Consider the following 18,734-nt stretch of genomic DNA (forward strand, 5'->3'; position numbering starts at 1 on the left):
TATTAAGCTGACAAATGTTTTTCTCTTGAATCCTTCATTTGATTTATGGCTTTATCAACCATGCAGTCTTCCATGCTGGAAAACTTTCTCATCTCTGTCCACTACATTGCTTGGATTGATATTGTAATTGTGTCCGTTCTCTCTATCTTATGGACCATAATGAAACCTTTACTATTGTTTGCTTGAATGCTATTCTTGAGTAATTGCTTGTCACTCATCTTGTATGTAAAAGTTAATTTATTCACTGCTTTATTATATTCCTCATAAAGCAAAATTTATATATTACTTTCTTATAATTTCTCTTGGCTCAGTAGTACTTAGTTAACTCTTAAATGTGCAATAAATATCTTCACTACTGGGCTCCTACCATTCACTCTAAATTAATATCCTCCTACTGTTCCCATTATACACCATTTTTGCCTCTCAAATGTCTCAAAACTGAGAAATCAAATGTCTCAAAAGTGAGAAATCATGATATCAAGAGCAAAGTTGTCTCAAATCATTTTTTATACATCTCATTTATTTCTTTGTAATAGCATTTATTTAGTTTCATTATAATTTATATGTTTTTATATCTCTCTATGATACTGGCCTGGAGGTTCTTAGAAATTTGGGAGCTATGTTTCTTGTATTTCTATTCTCAGTGCCCAGAATATCCTTTGAAACATAGTCAACACTTATTAGATATGTATTAACTCAATTATTTGTTAATTTTATTAATTAAAATAATAAATTATGATTATTAAAATTTTGTAATTTTTTTATGGTGTTCTTAAAAGCTTGCTTCACCTGCTGATTCTTTAGGGTATAAATAAAGGGGTTCAACAAAGGGCTAACTGAAGTCATGAGCAGAGATATTTCCTTGTCGAAATTCCCTCCTTTTTTTGGTGATGGGTTCATGTATAAAAAGATGCAGCTGCCATAAGAGAGCGAGATGACAATCATGCAGGAGGAACAAGTGGCAGAAGCCTTTGTCCTTTGCTGGGCAGAAGTAATCCTCAGAATGGTCCTGATAATATATATATAACAAAGTGTCACCAGCAAAAGAGTAGCCACCAGAGTCAAAACAGCTAAGAAGATGACTACTAATTCTAAAAGTCTTGTGTCTGAGCAGGCAACCTCTAGGAGGGGTCTATAGTCACAATAATATTGATTCAGAACATTGGAGGCACAAAAATCCATCTGGCTTATCAGGATAATTGGTGGCAAGATAGCCAGGGCTCCCCCTAGCCAGGAGCAGAACACACGTTGTATGCAGACTCTGCTGCTCGTGATGGTCAAGTAATGCAGGGGTTTGCAGATGGCCACATAGTGGACATAGGACATAGAAGTCAGGAGGTAAAACTCTGTTGCTCCAAGGAGTATAGCAAAAAAATACTGAGTCAGGCAGCCAGGAAAGCTGACAACTTTATTTCCTGTTGTCAAGCTGGTCAGAAGCCTGGAAATAAAAATGGATGTGAAGGAAACTTCTAAGAAGGAGAAATTCTGGAAGAAGAAATACATGGGAGTCTTAAGGTGAGGGTTTACCAGAGTGAGAATGATGATAGTCAGATTTCCTAGGACACTTAGCAAGTAGGCGAGGAACAGAGAGGTGAATATCACCACCTGGGTTCAGGTTGATTTGTGAGGCCCAACAAAATAAACTCAGTAAATGTGGTTTGGTTTTCATTGCTGACCTTCAGTAGATCTAAAGGGAAAAGGGAAGGTCAGTGATCAAAACTGGAGTTTCTCAGGCTAGGAAAAATGAAGTTAATTGCAACCAACAGAATCAGGTCATATTATCAACTCTTCATCCAAATTGGCCCAAAGTGGCATCCCACTGGACTAGGGATGACTCATTGGAAGACCCAGGGTTCCTATGTAAGTGGTTTCATTCATAAAGCTCTTTTTTGGAAACTGAATATTTTAATGGATCAATATTTTCACATTAAAACATGAATAAAAATGATTAAACACAAAGAATGATCTAAAATACACACAGGAATGATGTGCATAGAGAATTCATATAATGGAGTTAAAAACAGCAAAACATAAAATATTGGTTCAATTAATAAAGCTTTTGTCATTTCTCCTATTCCTGGGTTCTTAACACAGACATGTCACACAAGAATGACTCTGCCTATACATGTCCTTACTTATAAAATATTAATAAATTTCCTACATTTAAATAATTTTATCTGATTTTAGTTCTCTATGTCTTTTTTACTTCTATGTTCTTGGTATAAATTTTTCTCTTTGTTCTTCTTTTCTCTTCTTTTTGTGTTCCCCTTCATACACTACCCAATACTTCATCATATATGTAGCTGACTCTCATCTCCTTCACAGTCTAGTTGCCTGGTTTCCTCTTTAAAGTAACCTGTGGAAATTCTCCCAGTACAGGCAATGTTACAAACCCCCAATCCAAAGCTGTTTGTTTTTGTTACCTTCCTGAACTTTTTTCAGATGAACGTCTATTTGGCCTTTAAGATTATGAGACTGTTTCAGAATGCTATCATTTTATACCATAAGTTTTTTCCTATGTCCAGGCTTCTGCCATCACTAAATTGTATTGATATGCATTAAGCCTTATGCTTTATGGGCTTCCCTGGTGGCTCAGATGGTAAAGAATTTGCTTGCAATACAAGGGACTTGGTTTGATCCCTGATTCAGAAAGATCCCCTGGGGAAGGAAATGGCAACCCACTCTAATATTCTTGCCTGGAGAATTCCATGGACAGAGGAAATTGGCAGGCTAGAGTCCATGGCGTTTGCAAAGAATTGGACACGATTGATGACTAACACTTTCACTTTTCACTTACACTTCATTGCCAGAGTCTGCTGGGCACTGATTTGGCATACAACTGGGGAGAGAGATATTGTGGCAGTCATAGGACATAGCTCCCAGAATGGATTTTGCTCAAAGTTTTGAATGGTATCTAGGAATAGAGGCTAGTTATAAATCTCAAAAATATGTGTTTCCACTGTTCGTAGAGCACAGAAATGAGGAAATTGATGCCAGTATTATTGGTTATAATTGTTCTTTGTAGATATATTGGTAGTCACTAAGGAAGGCAAACTTGATAGTTACATGTTTTTGCACCTGTAGCCTTATCTGATTAAAAATATTCTTGTGGCAAAGGACATTTTAAGGGATCCTTTAATCAACCTGTATGGTTAGTTAGAAAAGTCATATACTTTCAGACATCACTGATATCCCATGATGGCCATACATGAATATTGAGAGACCAGGTAAGGTGAAACCTGAATCTGGTTTTCTCAGATCTGGATCTTATTTCCCTGGTTGTACTCACCTGAAATTTTTAACAGTGGCTTTACATTTTCTTTCAGAATTTCACAATGGTAAAATTTCATGGTCTATGTCCACTAATGATTCCATCAGTGATTTTGGAAACTAGAAACATAAAGGGCTTATACTGTTCACAATTTGAATGACTGTGGTGGTCTGTTTACCTGGTTGATACTAAAAGGTGAATCAAACGTGAGATTCACATATGAATCTACAAATAGCAAAAAATTAGCATAATTTATTTGTATTGTCTTGCCTTATCCTGCCATGCTCTTTCATGGAAGTACTCAACCTTATAAGGCTTAACTAAATAGAAGAGAATTATTTTCTCTATTACTTCAAATAATTCAAATTAGATTAAACTTCAGTTCTTGAGAGACAGGGTTCTACTTAACAGGGGCTAATAGCATACCAAAAAACTATAAAAAGTAGCAATGATAGGATTAAAAAGGGGGACTGATCAGACTGAAAATACCCTAAATTTTCTGATTTGTAATAAATTATGTTGCTCTCCTTAGAAGCCAGGATATGGACTTCCAGGTTTTATCTGTTCCTTTTAGAGAATGCACATGGGGATCAATTTCCCTAAGAAGCTAAAAGTGCCCTGTGGACTCAAGTTCAGAGGTGTTAATGAGCATCAATAGTTGACAACTTTGTGAGCAAGTTGTGGACACATATTTGAGAGAAGAAAGGCCAAGGAGACTATGTTAAAAGTACAATGAGAATATCAAATTATCACATTGTATGTCTTAAAAGTTACTCAATATTACATGTCAATTATATTTCAATATATTTGGGAAAAAAAGACCAAAAAGAAAAAAAAGGTACAGTGAGAGAGTCAGCTGCAGCCTAAGAATCTGAGAGAGAAGATGAGAGTAACGAGGTGAGACGTTTGAAGATGGCTAGAAAAATTACCACTCGGTTATCACTGAAACATGCTACCACATTGGTGACACAATTTGAGGGTCATTGAAGAGCCCCACATTCTGAAAATACTTTGTGAATCATTTTTCTAAAATCAGCACAATTAGGGGCTCTTTCATTTGTAGGAGTGTGAGTGGCCCTGTACAGTACCTCTAAGTTCATTAAAAATTAAGCCATGTCTCAAATTATGATTGTCATTCATCCACCACCTGCCCCCAAATATAATAAAATATTATCTTATTTTCTGTCCATTTTTTTCTTCTTGTTCATCTTTTTGATATTATAAGATATTATAAGAACGAAGTACAAAGATTATACTCAAAAAGGAAAAAAAAAACATATGTTGTGAGAAACTTCATTTTGGATAAATGTTTGTGTTCTCAGAGATTTCAAAAGATAAAAAATCAATGGCAATACTAACACCACAAACATTAATAGCAAGGCCAAGGAGCAAATTATGAATAACTGTGCTATTAAGTGATCTCTACTTCTTTTTGAGTAAGGGGTGAGTCTGTTACATGAATTAACTTCTTCAATTATCTCATAAATCTTTTGAATCTGGATGTATTTGTATCTCCATTTATATATGAGAAAATTTCAACAAATTAAATTTCTTAGATTTACAATTTTATTACTTTATGGATCCTTAAACAATATAGCTTTGTGTTGCCTGTTTTCAACCTTTATAAAAATGGAATTACATTGTATGTATTCCTTCGTGTCTCACTTCTTTTGTTCAGTTTTATGCATACAGTTCATTTGTGTTGCTGCTGATAGCTGTGACTCATTCATTTGCATTATAATATTCCATTGTATCGGAGAAGGCAATGGCACCCCACTCCAGTACTCTTGCCTGGAAAATCCCATGGATGGGGGATCCTGGTGGGCTACAGTGCATGGGGTTGCAAAGAGTTGGACATGACTGAGCGACTTCACTTTCACTTTTCACTTTCCTGCATTGGAGAAGGAAATGGCAACCCACTCCAGTGTTCTTGCCTGGAGAATCCCAGGGACGGGAGAGCCTGGTGGGCTGCCATCTATGGGGTTGCACAGAGTCGGACACGACTGACGCGACTTACCAGCAGCAGCATTCCATTGTATGAATCTGCCACCATTTATTCATTTAGTTATCAGGGATTTATTTTTCATTTTGGAAACACTATGAAATGCACAGTTCTACTGACACATGCATTCCACAAGTGGAATTGCTCGGTTATTGGGTATGTATTATTTCAACTTTAATAGTAATGCTGAATTGATTTCAAAGTGGTTGAATTGTTTACAATATCCAATTGCTCTCTGCTCCATAGCTTCCTTACTTGGACTTCAGATTGTCCATGTTTACCTATCTGATTATATGATGTAGAACTCATGTGATCTTAATTTGCTTTTCCCATGATTGTTAGTGTAGGTGAAGAATTTTCTATAACAATATTAGCCATTTATATTTCTCTTTTTTGAAGTCCTTTTTCCAATCTCTTGCTCACTTTTTTTAATTGGGCTATCAGTCTTTTCTCTATTGATATGTTGGAATTCTTTATATATTCTGAAGATAAATACTTTTTGGATTATATGAGTTGCAGATATCTTACTATTTTTCACTCTGTTACTGATTTTCACTTGTGAACAGATTCTTAATTTTAATGCAGTCAAATTTATCAATTTTTTGTTGTACCTAAGTTAAGAAAAAATTTCCCTAACCCACTACCATGAAAATATTCTATATAATCTTCTTTAATTTTTTGACTTTCAGGTTTATGTCTATAATTCATTTGGAATTGATTTCTTCTGTAATTGATATCCAATTTCACTTTTTCCCATATAGACATCAAATATTCCCAGAGTTGTTTGCTGTTAAGACTGTCCTTTTCCATTTTAGTGATAACTTTATCATAAATTAAGGGTTCACATATATATGAGTCAATTTCTAAGTTCAATTATCTTCCATTGGTCTATTTGTCTATTCCTACAACAATAATATGCTGTTTTAAATAACTAGGGCTTCCCTGATAGCTCAGCTGGTAAGGAATCTGCCCAAAATGCCAGAGACCTGGGTTCAGTCCCTGGGTTGGGAAGATCCCCTGGAGAAAGGAAAGGCTACCCACTCCAGTATTCTGGCCTAGAGAGTTCCATGGACTGGATTGCAAAGAGTTGGACATGACTGAGCAACTTTCACTTTTTCACTTTAGAATAATTAGTGATCTCTGATAATTTCATTTTGTTATCCTTCTTTTAGAGTGTGTCATTATTTTTTATCCTTTGTAACTCAGCAGAAATTTTGCCTATCAAGTATTACAAAAAAAAATCTATGAAATCCTTACTGAGATTGCATTATACCTATAGTAAACTTGTGAAAATTGGTATCTTTAAGATGTTTTGTTTTCTAGCCCATAAGTACGGTACAGCCATTTATTTGAATCTTTAAAATGTCTGCAAATAGAATGTTATCTTTTTCTCCAATAAATCTTGCATATATTCATTCACCACTATTTGATTTGTAAATGATGTCTTATTTTAGTTTCATCTTCTACTGGTTTGTTTTTGGCATATAGATAATACAATTGATTTTTGTATGTTGATGTTATACACAGTAACTTTAAATTGAAACTAAAGTACGGAATATAATACTAATTTATTGTTGATTTTTAAATATTTATTTCTATTAATTTTATTCTTAAATGTACACCAAGGTATTCTAGATCAGAGGCAGATTTCATATTTACCTCTCAGGTCAGTTCAGTTCAGTTCAGTTCAGTCACTCATTCGTGTCCGACTCTTTGCGATCCCATGAACCACAGCACGCCAAGCCTCCCTGTTCATCACCAACTCCCAGAGTTTACTCAAACTCATGCCCATTGAGCCAATGATGCCATCCAACCATCTCATCCTCTGTTGTCCCCTTCTCTTCCTGCCTTCAATCTTTCCTAGCATCAACGTCTTTTCAAATGAGTCAGCTCTTCGCATTAGGTGGCCAAAGTATTGGAGTTTCAGCTTCAATATCAGTCCTTCCAATGAATATTCAGGACTGATTTCCTTTAGGATGGACTGGTTGGATCTCCTTGCAGTCCAAGGGACTCTCAAGAGTCATCTCCAATACCACAGTTCAAAAGCATCAATTTTTCAGCACTCAGCTTTCTTTATAGTCCAACTCTCACATCCATACATGACTATTGGAAAAATCATAGCCTTGACCAGACAGATCTTTGTTGACAAAGTAATGTCTCTGCTTTTGAATATGCTGTCTAAGTTGGTCATAACTTTCCTTTCAAGGAGTAAGCGTCTTTTAATTTCATGGCTGCAATCATCATCTCCAGTGATTTTGGAGCCCAGAAAAATAAAGTCAGCCACTGTTTCCACTGTTTCTCCATCTATTTGCCATGAAGTGATGGGACCAGATGCCATGATCTTAGTTTTCTGAATGTTGGGCTTTAAGCAACTTTTTCACTCTTCTCTTTCACTTTTATCAAGAGGCTCTTTAGTTCTTCTTCACTTTCTTCCATAAGGGTGGTGTCATCTGTATATCTGAGGTTATTGATACTTCTCCCAGGAATCTTGATTCCAGCTTGTGCTTCATCCAGCCCAGCATTTCTCATGATGTATTGTGCATATAAGTTAAATAAGCAGGGTGACATCATACAGCCTTGATGTACTCCTTTTTCTATTTGGAACCAGTCTGTTGTTCCATGTCCAGTTCTAACTGTTGCTTCCTGACCTGCTTATTTACCTCTCAGTAAATAAATATGGGGCTTTCCTAGTGTTTCAGACAGTAGAGAATCCCCCTGCAATGCAGAAGACTCCAGTTTGATCCCTGGGTTGGGTTGGGGTGATCCCCTGGAGAAGGTAATGGCAACCCATTCCGGTATTCTTGCCTGGGAAATCTCATGGACAGAGGAGACTGGCAGGCTACAGTCCCTGGGGTCGCAAAGAGTTGGGACATGCCTGAGTGACTAACATTTTCAACATTTGATGAGTAGCTATGTAATCCTCTGATCTTAAGAAAGTGCATCTGATTCTACCTTTATTAGTAAACCTTTATTAGCCCACAGGACAGAGGAACCTGGTGGGCTACAGTCCTTGGGGTCTCAAAGAGTTAGACGTGACTGAGCGACTAACACAAATAAATAATAAGCATATTAGATCTCCTCACCCTAAGTCTAATCACTGTGGTGACATGATGACAGCCAAGTCAGATATCCTGTGTGAGCAATTCTAAACCCACAGGCAATGCATGCATGCTAAGTCGCTTCAGTCGTGTGTGACTCTGTGCGACCCCATGGACTGTAGCCTGCCAGGCTCCTCTGTCCATGGGATTTTCCAGGCAAGAATACTGGAGTGGGTTGCCATGCCCTCCTGCTGGGGAATCTTCCCAACCCAGGGATCAAACTTGCTTCTCCTATATCTCTGGCATTGGTAGGTGGGTTCTTTACCACTAGCGCCACCTGGGAAACCCATAGGCAACAGATGAGGAGAAATAATTCTCCACTTATAAAGGAAAAGGAGGCAGTTGTCCGCTCCCTTCCAGAAAGGGTCTTCTCTTTAGCCATTTGATAGGTAAATAAAATGTCTCCATTTACAATTTAGAGATGGCAGCCAAGTTCCTGAGTTTCCTTTTTCCTTGATGTGTAAAATAATTAGGGAAACAATCCTAGTCTTCCTGGAACCTTGGTGTTTAACCTAAAGACAGTATTTGGCTGTAACCATTTGACTTGCTAGGGGAGATAGAATTTTTATTATCTTTTTGGATCAGAGCAATTAACTAGCCAAATGGCTGCAGACCTAATTCTTAAGGCAGGAGAAGAGTTGGGAATTGGCATTCCCAACTGCCAGTTAGCATTCCCAAGTGCCAACCAAAAGAATTAACATTTACAGGAACCATAAGAAATCCAGGGAAAATTCATACTCCCACATTTACCTGAATACTCTTCTAGACTCATATATCTGCTTTTCATTCTCTAATGTTTCTTGATGAATGGAACTTTCCTTACTGTAAAATATTTCAGTTTACCATACTTTAAAAAAGTTATTTTTTTAGGCTTTTAAAACAATGGTTAATGCTTTCTGTTTTTAGTTTAAAAAAATATCCTTAGCCACATGGAACTCTGTTCAATATTCTGTAATAACCTAAATGGGAAAAGAATTAGAAAAGATTAGAAAAAAATAGTTACATGTGTTTGTATAACTGGTGGCGAGGGAAATGGCAACCCGCTCCATTAGAGTCGGACATGACTAAGCAGCTAAAACAACAACCACAGCATATGTATAACTGAATCACTTTTCTGTACACCTGAAACTAGCAGAAGATTGTTAATCAACTATACTCCCATATAAAAAAAATTCTTTATCCCTAGATCATGGAAATATTCTTCTAGTTTTCATCTAGAAGATTTATTATTTTTCTTTTCACATTTTTAAGATTAGAGTCTGATCATCTATTAAGAAAAAAGCCTTAAGGTGTTGTAGTTAATTACCATAATATGTTGTCTTAGAGATACAGTCATCAATATCAAAGTGGCAAACAAGCACATACTTGACAGAAAGTGTATCCTAGAAGGAAATAAATCTGTGCATATGACTTCACAAATAATTTTCCCTTTTGAAGACAGCTTTATTGAGGTATAATTGATATTCACATATTTAACATACGTGCAAAGTACATATTTTCACAGAAATTCACATTATTTAATGTATACAATGAGGTCAGACATATTCATACACCAGTGAAACCACTGTCACTGCTGCTCCTGGGAGATCTGGGACTCGCTTATGACATATCAGTCAGTAAAAGAGGAGTAGCTGAGCACCAATATAATAGTACATTGATATTGCTTACATTTCTTGGTTCTGTAAGTAACAGACATATGGTTATAAATATTTACAGAGAATTTCCCCCATGTATTCCTGGAGATAGGTTGAGCTAAAAGGATTATCAATACATGTATTAATGGTAGGTACTAAGTGTAACAGAATGAGGTTGTGGTGTATAAAACCATGGCTAACATACCATTAGAGAAAAATAAATGAATGCCAAGGAATACTTTTACAATTTTTTCTTTTGTACTCAGTAATCATTTTAGTCATTTGAAATAGGATGCAACCCTTTTGATCATGTCTTTGAAAGCTTGTACCACTTGTTTGTTCCTCAGAGTATAAATGAAAGGATTCATTACTGGGGCAACAGAGGTGGTAAGAACTGACACCACTTTATTAATAGCTACCCCTTCTTTTGCATGTGGTTTAATATAGATGAAGATGCAGGTTCCATAAGTGATGGAAACCACAATTAAATGGGAAGAACATGTAGAAAAAGCCCTTTTCCTTTGCTGCACAGAAGGGAATCTGAGAATGGTCCTGATGATGTATGTATAGGACATGATTACACACACCAAGGTGAACAGGAGCATCAGTGCAGCCAGGACCAAGACGAATCGCTCTAGGAACTCTGTGTCTGAGCAAGTAATCTTCAGGATGGGAGCAGCATCACAGCCAAAGTGATCTATGACATTAGAGTCACAAAACTCAAGCTCAAAGCCCATGCCAAATGGTGGCAGGACGATGATTAGAGCAATCATGTAACAGCCAATGAGGAACTTAATGTGGACCATGTTGTTCATGATGGTCGTGTAATGCAGGGGTTTGCAGATGGCCACGTAGCGGTCATAGGACATGGCCGTCAGAATAAAAAACTCAGTCACAGCCAGGATAACAACAAAAAATAATTGAGTGGCACATGCATTGTAGGTAACAGTGTTGTCCCCAGATGCCATTGTGTAGAGGAATCTGGGAATGCAGACGGTTGTGAATGACACTTCCAAGATGGAGAAATTCCGGAGGAAAAAATACATGGGTGTTTTGAGGTGAGGATCTACCAGAGTGAGAGTGATGATGATCAGGTTCTCAGCAACACTCAAAAGGTAGGTTAGAAGCAAAAAGATGAACAGCAGAATCTTTAGATTTGGGTCATCGGTTAGTCCCACAAGGATGAACGTTGTTATTGCTGTGTAATTTTTCATCCCTGATTCCTGACAGTGGTTGTGTCTGTGTGTTAAAAAAAAAAGAGAGAAATTAGATCAGAGAACTAGACTGTTACATGAGTTAGCAGAGGGGTGACATGAAATTCCTAGCTAATGTTAACTTAGCTACATAAGCCAAGGTTTTATTTTATTTACCTGTGAATCAAGAATGCTATTTTATTTACGTGTTAATAAAGAATACTAATGGAGCAGCGGTTAATTAGTCATTATTGCTACTGCAGTCTCACTGCTGAGCATTGTACTGGGTACTAGTCAGAAGGCTCTACTTAAAGATTCTTATATCAGTGTAGTATTAATTCAATAGTAAAGGAATTATTTGGTTAACAACCTAATGGAAAGGAAGCTAGGCTTTATTATCAGTGTTAATGAACAGAAAAACACTGTCATAAAAATACACATGGTTTGTAATTTCCTGACAATAAAACCTCAAGCTGTGCTGTCATCTTGGTTCTATGTAGGATACAGGGGTGACTACAGTTAAGGTTGTGAAATTAAATTTTTTCTCCTCTCTGCCTCTGCTTCCTTGCTTGTGATGATAATCCACATTCTCCTCTAAGGTGCCTCACATCTCTCTGCTCTCTTCCCTTTTAAACCACACAGAAGTACGCTCATAAGTCTATTCGAAAGATAGAATCAGAGTAATTTTCAAAACCTTACATAAGATCCATTTCTCTGTTTACAATCACTCACTGGAGTTCCAGAACCCTTGGAATAAAAGTCAGACTCCTTACTCTGGTTTATAAGATATTTCATGATCTCATTGCTGTGAAATGCTCCTAATTTGTGTCTAGCTTAGCTGTTTGGGTCTTCTGTTCCTTGAAGATGCCAAATTCTTTTCCATCCCCGACCTTTTGCAGTTTTCTCTCTTCTAGAAATGCTCTGTTTGCATTCTCGTGTGACTGGATCTTATTTTTCAGGTGCCAGCTTAAACATAATCCCCTCAAAGTTGTATCTCTCAGGATCCTATATGTATTTTTTCTGCCTCCAATGTCGTGAGCACTTTCTCTGTTTATTTCTTTTATTATCCATTTACTTTTTACTCTACTTGATAACAAGTTCCGTGAGAACACAGATGGATTTATTTTGTAAACCACTGTAAACCCAGGGCTAGATTTTTTTCCTGGCACGTAGCAGATATGCAATACAAGTTTACTGAGTGAATGAGGCCGGGCATTTTGTCCTCAATAATTGATTGACTAGTTTCATTTAAAGTGTAACTGAAAAGTTACATCATTCATTTATATTTTAGGTTTTAATCTTCACTTAAGGATCTCAGTGTATTGAGGCAATTCTAGAAATCAGAAAGATAAATGATCAATTTTAGTCATCATCTCCCATGGTTACACTAAACTACATCATCTGTACCTAAGATCTAATAAGAATTAATCTTTTAAAGCTACTTGGGGTTAACGGTGGTGTCTTGAAGGAAGGATTGCAGAGGGAAGGAGGTGGCCTGGTGGCAAGGTTTTCACTTTGTTCATCTGTTTTCCTCATTTTCTCAGAAGGAACTTGGCCGAGGAGAATTGTCACCCAGTCCAAGGTCTCCTCTGAGACAGCCCATCTGGGTTAATTATAAGATGTAGGGATGGGACTTCCCTGGTAGTCCAGCAGGAGGATATGGGACTTCCCTGGTGGCCAAGACATTGGGATATGGGGATATGGGTTCGAACCCTGGTTCAGGAACTAAGATCCCACACGCTGCAGGGCAACTGAGCCCATGCACCACAACTACTGAGCCTGCACTCTAGAGCCCGCAAGGCACAACTGCGAAGCCCATAGGCTCTACAGCCCATGCTCCACAACCAAGAGAAGCCACTACAACGAGAAACCCACACACCACAACTAGAGAATAACCTCCGCTCAGTGCAACTAGAGAAAGCCCACCCACAGCAATGAAGACCCAGAGAAACTTAAAAAAAAAGAGGTAGGGGTTAAGAGTGGAAGTTCTGGAATAAAATAGATACCAGGGCTTGATACTTGGGTTCACACATGGTCATGAAACTTTGGAAAGTTCAGTAATGGGCTCTGTTTCCTGGTCTGTGACATGCAAACAATAATTGTATGTTTTCCAAGGGTTAGTATAAAGATTAAATACATGAATTCTTCCAGGCTCTTAGCATCCTGCCTGGCATAGAACAGATATCAAATATGTTCTATTCACTCAATTTCTTCTTCCAGGACCTATTACCTCTCCCTGTGTTCACATACCATCTCATACTTTTCCCCACCTTATCCCTAGATTTACCTCTCACCTCTTACTGTATTCTGTATACATATTTTAAGTTTGCTGCTATCTTTGAGATTAAATACAAAATTATAAGGTCCTCTTAAGTTCCACGAATGTAATATTCACTGATAAGTCTGTTTACGTGGAAGTATTTCAACTATATACAATGTAACATGTGACTTATTCTCTCTGAATCTCAAACATTCATGATGTATACTGTTAATACTTTCTAATGTGATTTCCCGCCCAAGTCTCTTAATTCAAACATTGTTCCTTGGGATATTCACTTCCTCTCAGTAACTGCAGCTTTCATATTCTCTCCTTGTCCTAGGGTCCTCTTGTTTCATTTCATTGTACTTGAGAACTCCCCAGAAATTCCTCCAACTCATTTATAAGAAATCTCTTTTATGACCTCTACGTGTTGTCTTATCTCTTTCTCTTTGAACTACTGTGAAGGAACGAGAGAGAAAAACAAACAAACAACAAAAAACAAAACCTTAGTCAAATGGAGGCCAGGTTACAGTAAATGAAATGGTGAAGGACTTAAGAGAGCTACATAAATTGAGATACAAATCACCTTAATAATTATTTTAGCCTAATTGTAAAGATAGAAATCAGAGGGTTAGCAGTCACCAGGCTCACTAGGAGCAAAATCTAAGGAAGAATCTCAGTTTTCTAAATCTTATTTCTATGCTTTTTTTGCACTGTGCTAAATTTATGAGAGAATTTCAGTTTTTTTTTTTTTTGGTTTCCCTGATTTCCACTCACCCCTTAGGAAGTTTGCCACTTCTAATGTGTGTGTGTTTTAATCTTCCAAGGGTACTCAGTCCATTCTAGCCGATTCCTCAGTCTCTATATTACTTCAGGGAACACTTACCATCAGTGCTGTAGGAGGAAATAAATTCACCTAGGGTTTTATAAACTGGTAACCATATTTATGTTACTCACTTCAGGCATATTTATGTTTTTAATTGAAGAATAAACTTGTCATGAGGAAATTCCTGGGATAAGAATTGGGTTTTAATGGAGATACCAGTGTAGAGAATTCCCTTTTCATTGTATTCAATTTAATTCACAAACTTCATCAAGGAAGGTAATATTTATAAGGCAGGTACTAAATGTCAATAATTATGTTAAACATTTAGAGCATATCATTTAATTCTCAAAGCAGCCCTCCGAGGCTGGTTGTAATTTAATCCTCATTTTACAATTGAGTAAATCATGGTCCAGAAATATTTAGAATTGTGCCCAAGGTCAATGACTTAGGATGCGGTAAAGCAGGAATATTAACCATCTGTCTATATGACCCAGCTCATAACCACTATAAAACACTGCCTTCTCAACTCTTTATTTGACTGATTTATTTCTCCTCTTCATCTTTTGAGAGACAGAAAATGACCAACATCTTCTCTGTGATGCTGTCAAGTAACTTTCAGGGAATGAAATAAATCAATGCCCAGGGTGTATTTATTTCTGAGTTATGGGTTATAGTAGAATGATAGTTGGTCTTCAACAGTAATAATTCATTACATTTGTAGGGTTTCCTGGTGGCTTGTACAGTAAAAGAATCTGCTTGCCATGCAGGAGATGCTGGTTCAATTCCTGGGTCAGGAAGATCCCTGGGTCAAGAAGATACCCTGGAAAAGGAAATGGCAACCCACTCCAGTATTCTTGCCTTGGAAATCCCATGGACATAGGAGCCTGATGGGCTACACAGTCCATGGGGTTGCTAAGAGTCAGATGGAGTGAGCAACTAATGTGCACATTTGTAGCAAACAGAATGTTTCCCATTTGCAGTCACTGTCTCTAGGGCCTCTGGTTTCTCTCATCACTGGGGTGGAACAAGATCTTCCCAGGAGAGCTCAATTAGTTTAGAACATGAATATTTTCTCTTGGATGTTTCCACCTATTTCCCATAATGATCTTCAGGCGTTTCCCCTGAGACTAGGGATATGTGGCTTTTTCCTTCCCACTGGGGGTGCAGCGTCCATTTCCAATATGTGCTCAGATCTCACTTCAGAGTCCACTGTCTTGCACTGATGGACAGGGGTCTGATTTGGGTGTGTAATAAATGGTTGGTCAATTAACTGCTTATTTCTCAGGTACTGTGGAACCACTCAGGGAGTGACCACACCTGACCAGATGTGAAAGTTGAGTAGCATTCCTGTTATCTTTTCTTGTCTTTTGATCTAGATTCCCAGTGTTCACATGTGGTGTCCACCAAGCTCTCGTCAACCTGGGATAATCCTTGTGAACTCACAATATTCTAACTTCGCTCCTTGCAAATATCTGTTATTACCTAGTCTCACCTGAAACATATTGGGTAAACTCATGCAGAATAACATACAAAAGTTCATTGATGTATTGTGGCATCTTATTAATAGCCCCTGTGCAGATGGTGATTGCAGCCATGATATTAAAAGACGCTTGCTTACTCCTTGGAAGGAAAGTTATGACCAATCTAGATAGCATATTAAAAAGCAGAGATATTACTTTTCCAACAAAGGTCCGTCTAGTCAAGGCTATGGTTTTTCCAGTGGTCATGTATGGGTGTGAGAGTTGGACTGTGAAGAAAGCTGAGCTGCTGAAGAATTGATGCTTTTGAACTGTGGTGTTGGAGAAGACTCTTGCGAGTCTCTTGGACTGCAAGGAGATCCAACCAGTCCATCCTAAAGGAGACCAGTCCTGGGTGTTCATTGGAAGGACTGATGCTGAGGCTGAAACTCCAATACTTTGGCCACCTCATGCGAAGAGTTGACTCATTGGAAAAAGACTCTGATGCTGGGAGGGATTGGGGGCAGGAGGAGAAGGGGAAGACAGAGGATGAGATGGCTGGATGGCATCACTGACTCGATGCACATGAGTTTGGGTGAACTCCGGGAGCTGGTGATGGACAGGGAGGCCTGGCATGCTGTGATTCATGGGGTCACAAAGAGTCGGACACGACTGAGCGACTGAACTGGACTGAACTGAACTGAACTGAACTGGAGGAGGAAATTGCAACCTACTCCAGAATTTTTTCCTGGAGAATTCCATGGACAGAGGAGCTTGGCAGGCTGTACAGTCCAGGGGGTCACAAAGAGTCAGACACGACTGAGTGACTAACACACACTTATTAATAGCACAATGTTTTACCCTGTCAAGTATATTTTGTGGTACTGCTCATTAAATACAGGGAATTATCTCTAATGGTAGATATTCAAGCTTTTGAGCAAAATAGATACATTAGGGAGACATTTTTGCTGGATTAAGAGAAAAGGAAGTCTTAGGGTTTCACACATGGGAGACTATATTCTTCCCCTAAAATTTTACTGTCCTAGCATTCAAATTTTTCCAGAGGACACCTTCTAAAGTCTTATCAGAATTCAAATGTCACTTGTCAGAGAATAGAATAACATTGGATATAACTATTGATTTCTATTGTGAAACACTGTTCTTAATTCTTCTGGACCTGGGTTTTGAAACACCTAGGTCAAAGCTTTCTCTCTTGTAACTTTGAACCAAGTAAATCATACTCACCTTTCAGATAGCTGCTCATGGCTTCTGTGCAATTTAACCACAAATATCCTTAGGGAGACTCAGAGCTGAGAAGACTTTTTAGCTGATGGTGTGTCCTACAATATGTTTCACGCACTCACACATTTGCACTCACTGGCAAGTGTGTGAGTGAGCAGAGATCTCTTAGGGTCCCATTGCCCACAGTTTCCCAGGGATTTTTTTCTCAGATGTCCTTTTATCTTCTATAGTCTTATAAGGATACAAAATGAAAGATATTTTCTGACTTAATTCTAGGAAGAATGCTCATATGTTCTGTATAGTTAAAAGAATTAAAGATTCTTGTCATTGGTGAGAAGCTCTTTTTGGTTTGGGCAAACTGATATCTTGACCTCTGCACAGAAAGAGAGCACTCTCTGCAAATTACATATTAACAAGAATGGTGTAAGTTATATCTGGTCCCCAACAGGTTAGCAGGGATCATCTGAAACAATACAATGCCTTGGGATCATAGGTTCAAAAGTCACTAATTAACCTATAGTGTAATTAACTTTGGGTGGAAAAAATACTGTTCTCAATTGGGACTGTGTCCTTGGAGAAAGGAAGATGCAACAATAGAATCAGAAATAGGTCAGGTGCAAAACAGTAAGTGTTTGTTGTTGATGAATCATAAGTGTGGTTTCTTTTCACCATTTTTTTCATTGTTTAAGGAATTCTGCTGAGTTCAGGGAAGAAGCTCTCAGGAATGCAAAGTTGCTGCTCTTGGTGAAACCACACCTTCTTCTATTGTGGGAGAATTAGATCTTCCCTTGATTTTGGGCACCCATTCATCTCATGTGTGTTTTGCCCAATTACACTACTCTTTATTATAAGTACTTAGGAGATTGCACACTCATAATTTAAAGTAAAACAATATACCTCACTATCAGATGGTTTTATTTTTTGTAAGTAACATGGGTAGGAAAGAGCAAAACTAACGATTTCAGGTCTACTTGGACACTCCACAATTCACTTCCATTCATAACTCACTAAGAATTATCAAGAATGAATTTTGAATTTTATCAATTTAAAAAATATCTAGTAAATTAGACCCAATGGACATGAATTTGAACAAGCTCTGGGAGATGGTGGACAGGGGAGCCTGTCATCCTGCCATCCATGGGGTCAAAAAGAGTTGGACATGACTTAGCAACTGAACAACCACCAAATTCAGTCAGTTCAGTCTCTCAGTTGTGTCTGACTCTTTGGGACCCCATGGACTGCAGCACGCCAGGCTTCCCTATCCATCACCAACTCCCAGAGCCTGCTCAAACTCATGTCCATTGAGTTGGTGATGCCATCCAACCATCTCATCCTCTGTCATCCCCTTCTCCTCCTGCCTTCAATCTTGCCCAGCATCAGGGTCTTTTCCAGTGAGTCAGTTCTTTGCATCAGGTGGCCAAAGTATTGGAGCTTCAGCTTCAGCCTCAGTCCTTCCAATGAATATTCAGGATTGATTTCCTTTAGGGTTGACTGGTTGGATCTCCTTGCAGTCCAAGGGACTGTCAAGAATCTTCTCCAACATCATAGTTCAAAAGCATCAATTCTTTGGTGCTCAGCCTTCTTTATGGTCCAACTCTCATATCCATACATGACAACTGGAAAAACCAAAACTATTGATTAATTTCCTTAAACTTTATAGTACCATTTAGGCTTTTTATTTTTTTAGGTCATTTTAAAAAGAAGTAGTTCATTTTACTAAGATTTACATTTACTGATATAATATTTTTATG

At 37.9% G+C, this 18,734-nt stretch overlaps 1 protein-coding gene and 1 pseudogene across 1 annotated transcript; both read right to left on the reverse strand.

Annotated features, from left to right (window-relative positions):
- Positions 1-720: 720 nt before the first annotated feature.
- LOC109558423 (olfactory receptor 6C4-like) lies at positions 721-3,350 on the reverse strand (annotated as a pseudogene).
- A 6,748-nt stretch (positions 3,351-10,098) lies between these two features.
- Positions 10,099-11,219, reverse strand: LOC139182991 (olfactory receptor 6C2-like). The gene has a single exon (XM_070788713.1). The coding sequence runs from the start codon at positions 11,217-11,219 to the stop codon at positions 10,284-10,286; it is 936 nt and encodes a 311-aa protein (XP_070644814.1). The 3' UTR covers positions 10,099-10,283.
- Between the last annotated feature and the right edge of the window lie 7,515 nt (positions 11,220-18,734).

The sequence above is a fragment of the Bos indicus genome, chromosome 5 (assembly GCF_029378745.1).
Source record: "Bos indicus isolate NIAB-ARS_2022 breed Sahiwal x Tharparkar chromosome 5, NIAB-ARS_B.indTharparkar_mat_pri_1.0, whole genome shotgun sequence".
In the NCBI taxonomy this organism is placed as follows: domain Eukaryota; kingdom Metazoa; phylum Chordata; class Mammalia; order Artiodactyla; family Bovidae; genus Bos; species Bos indicus.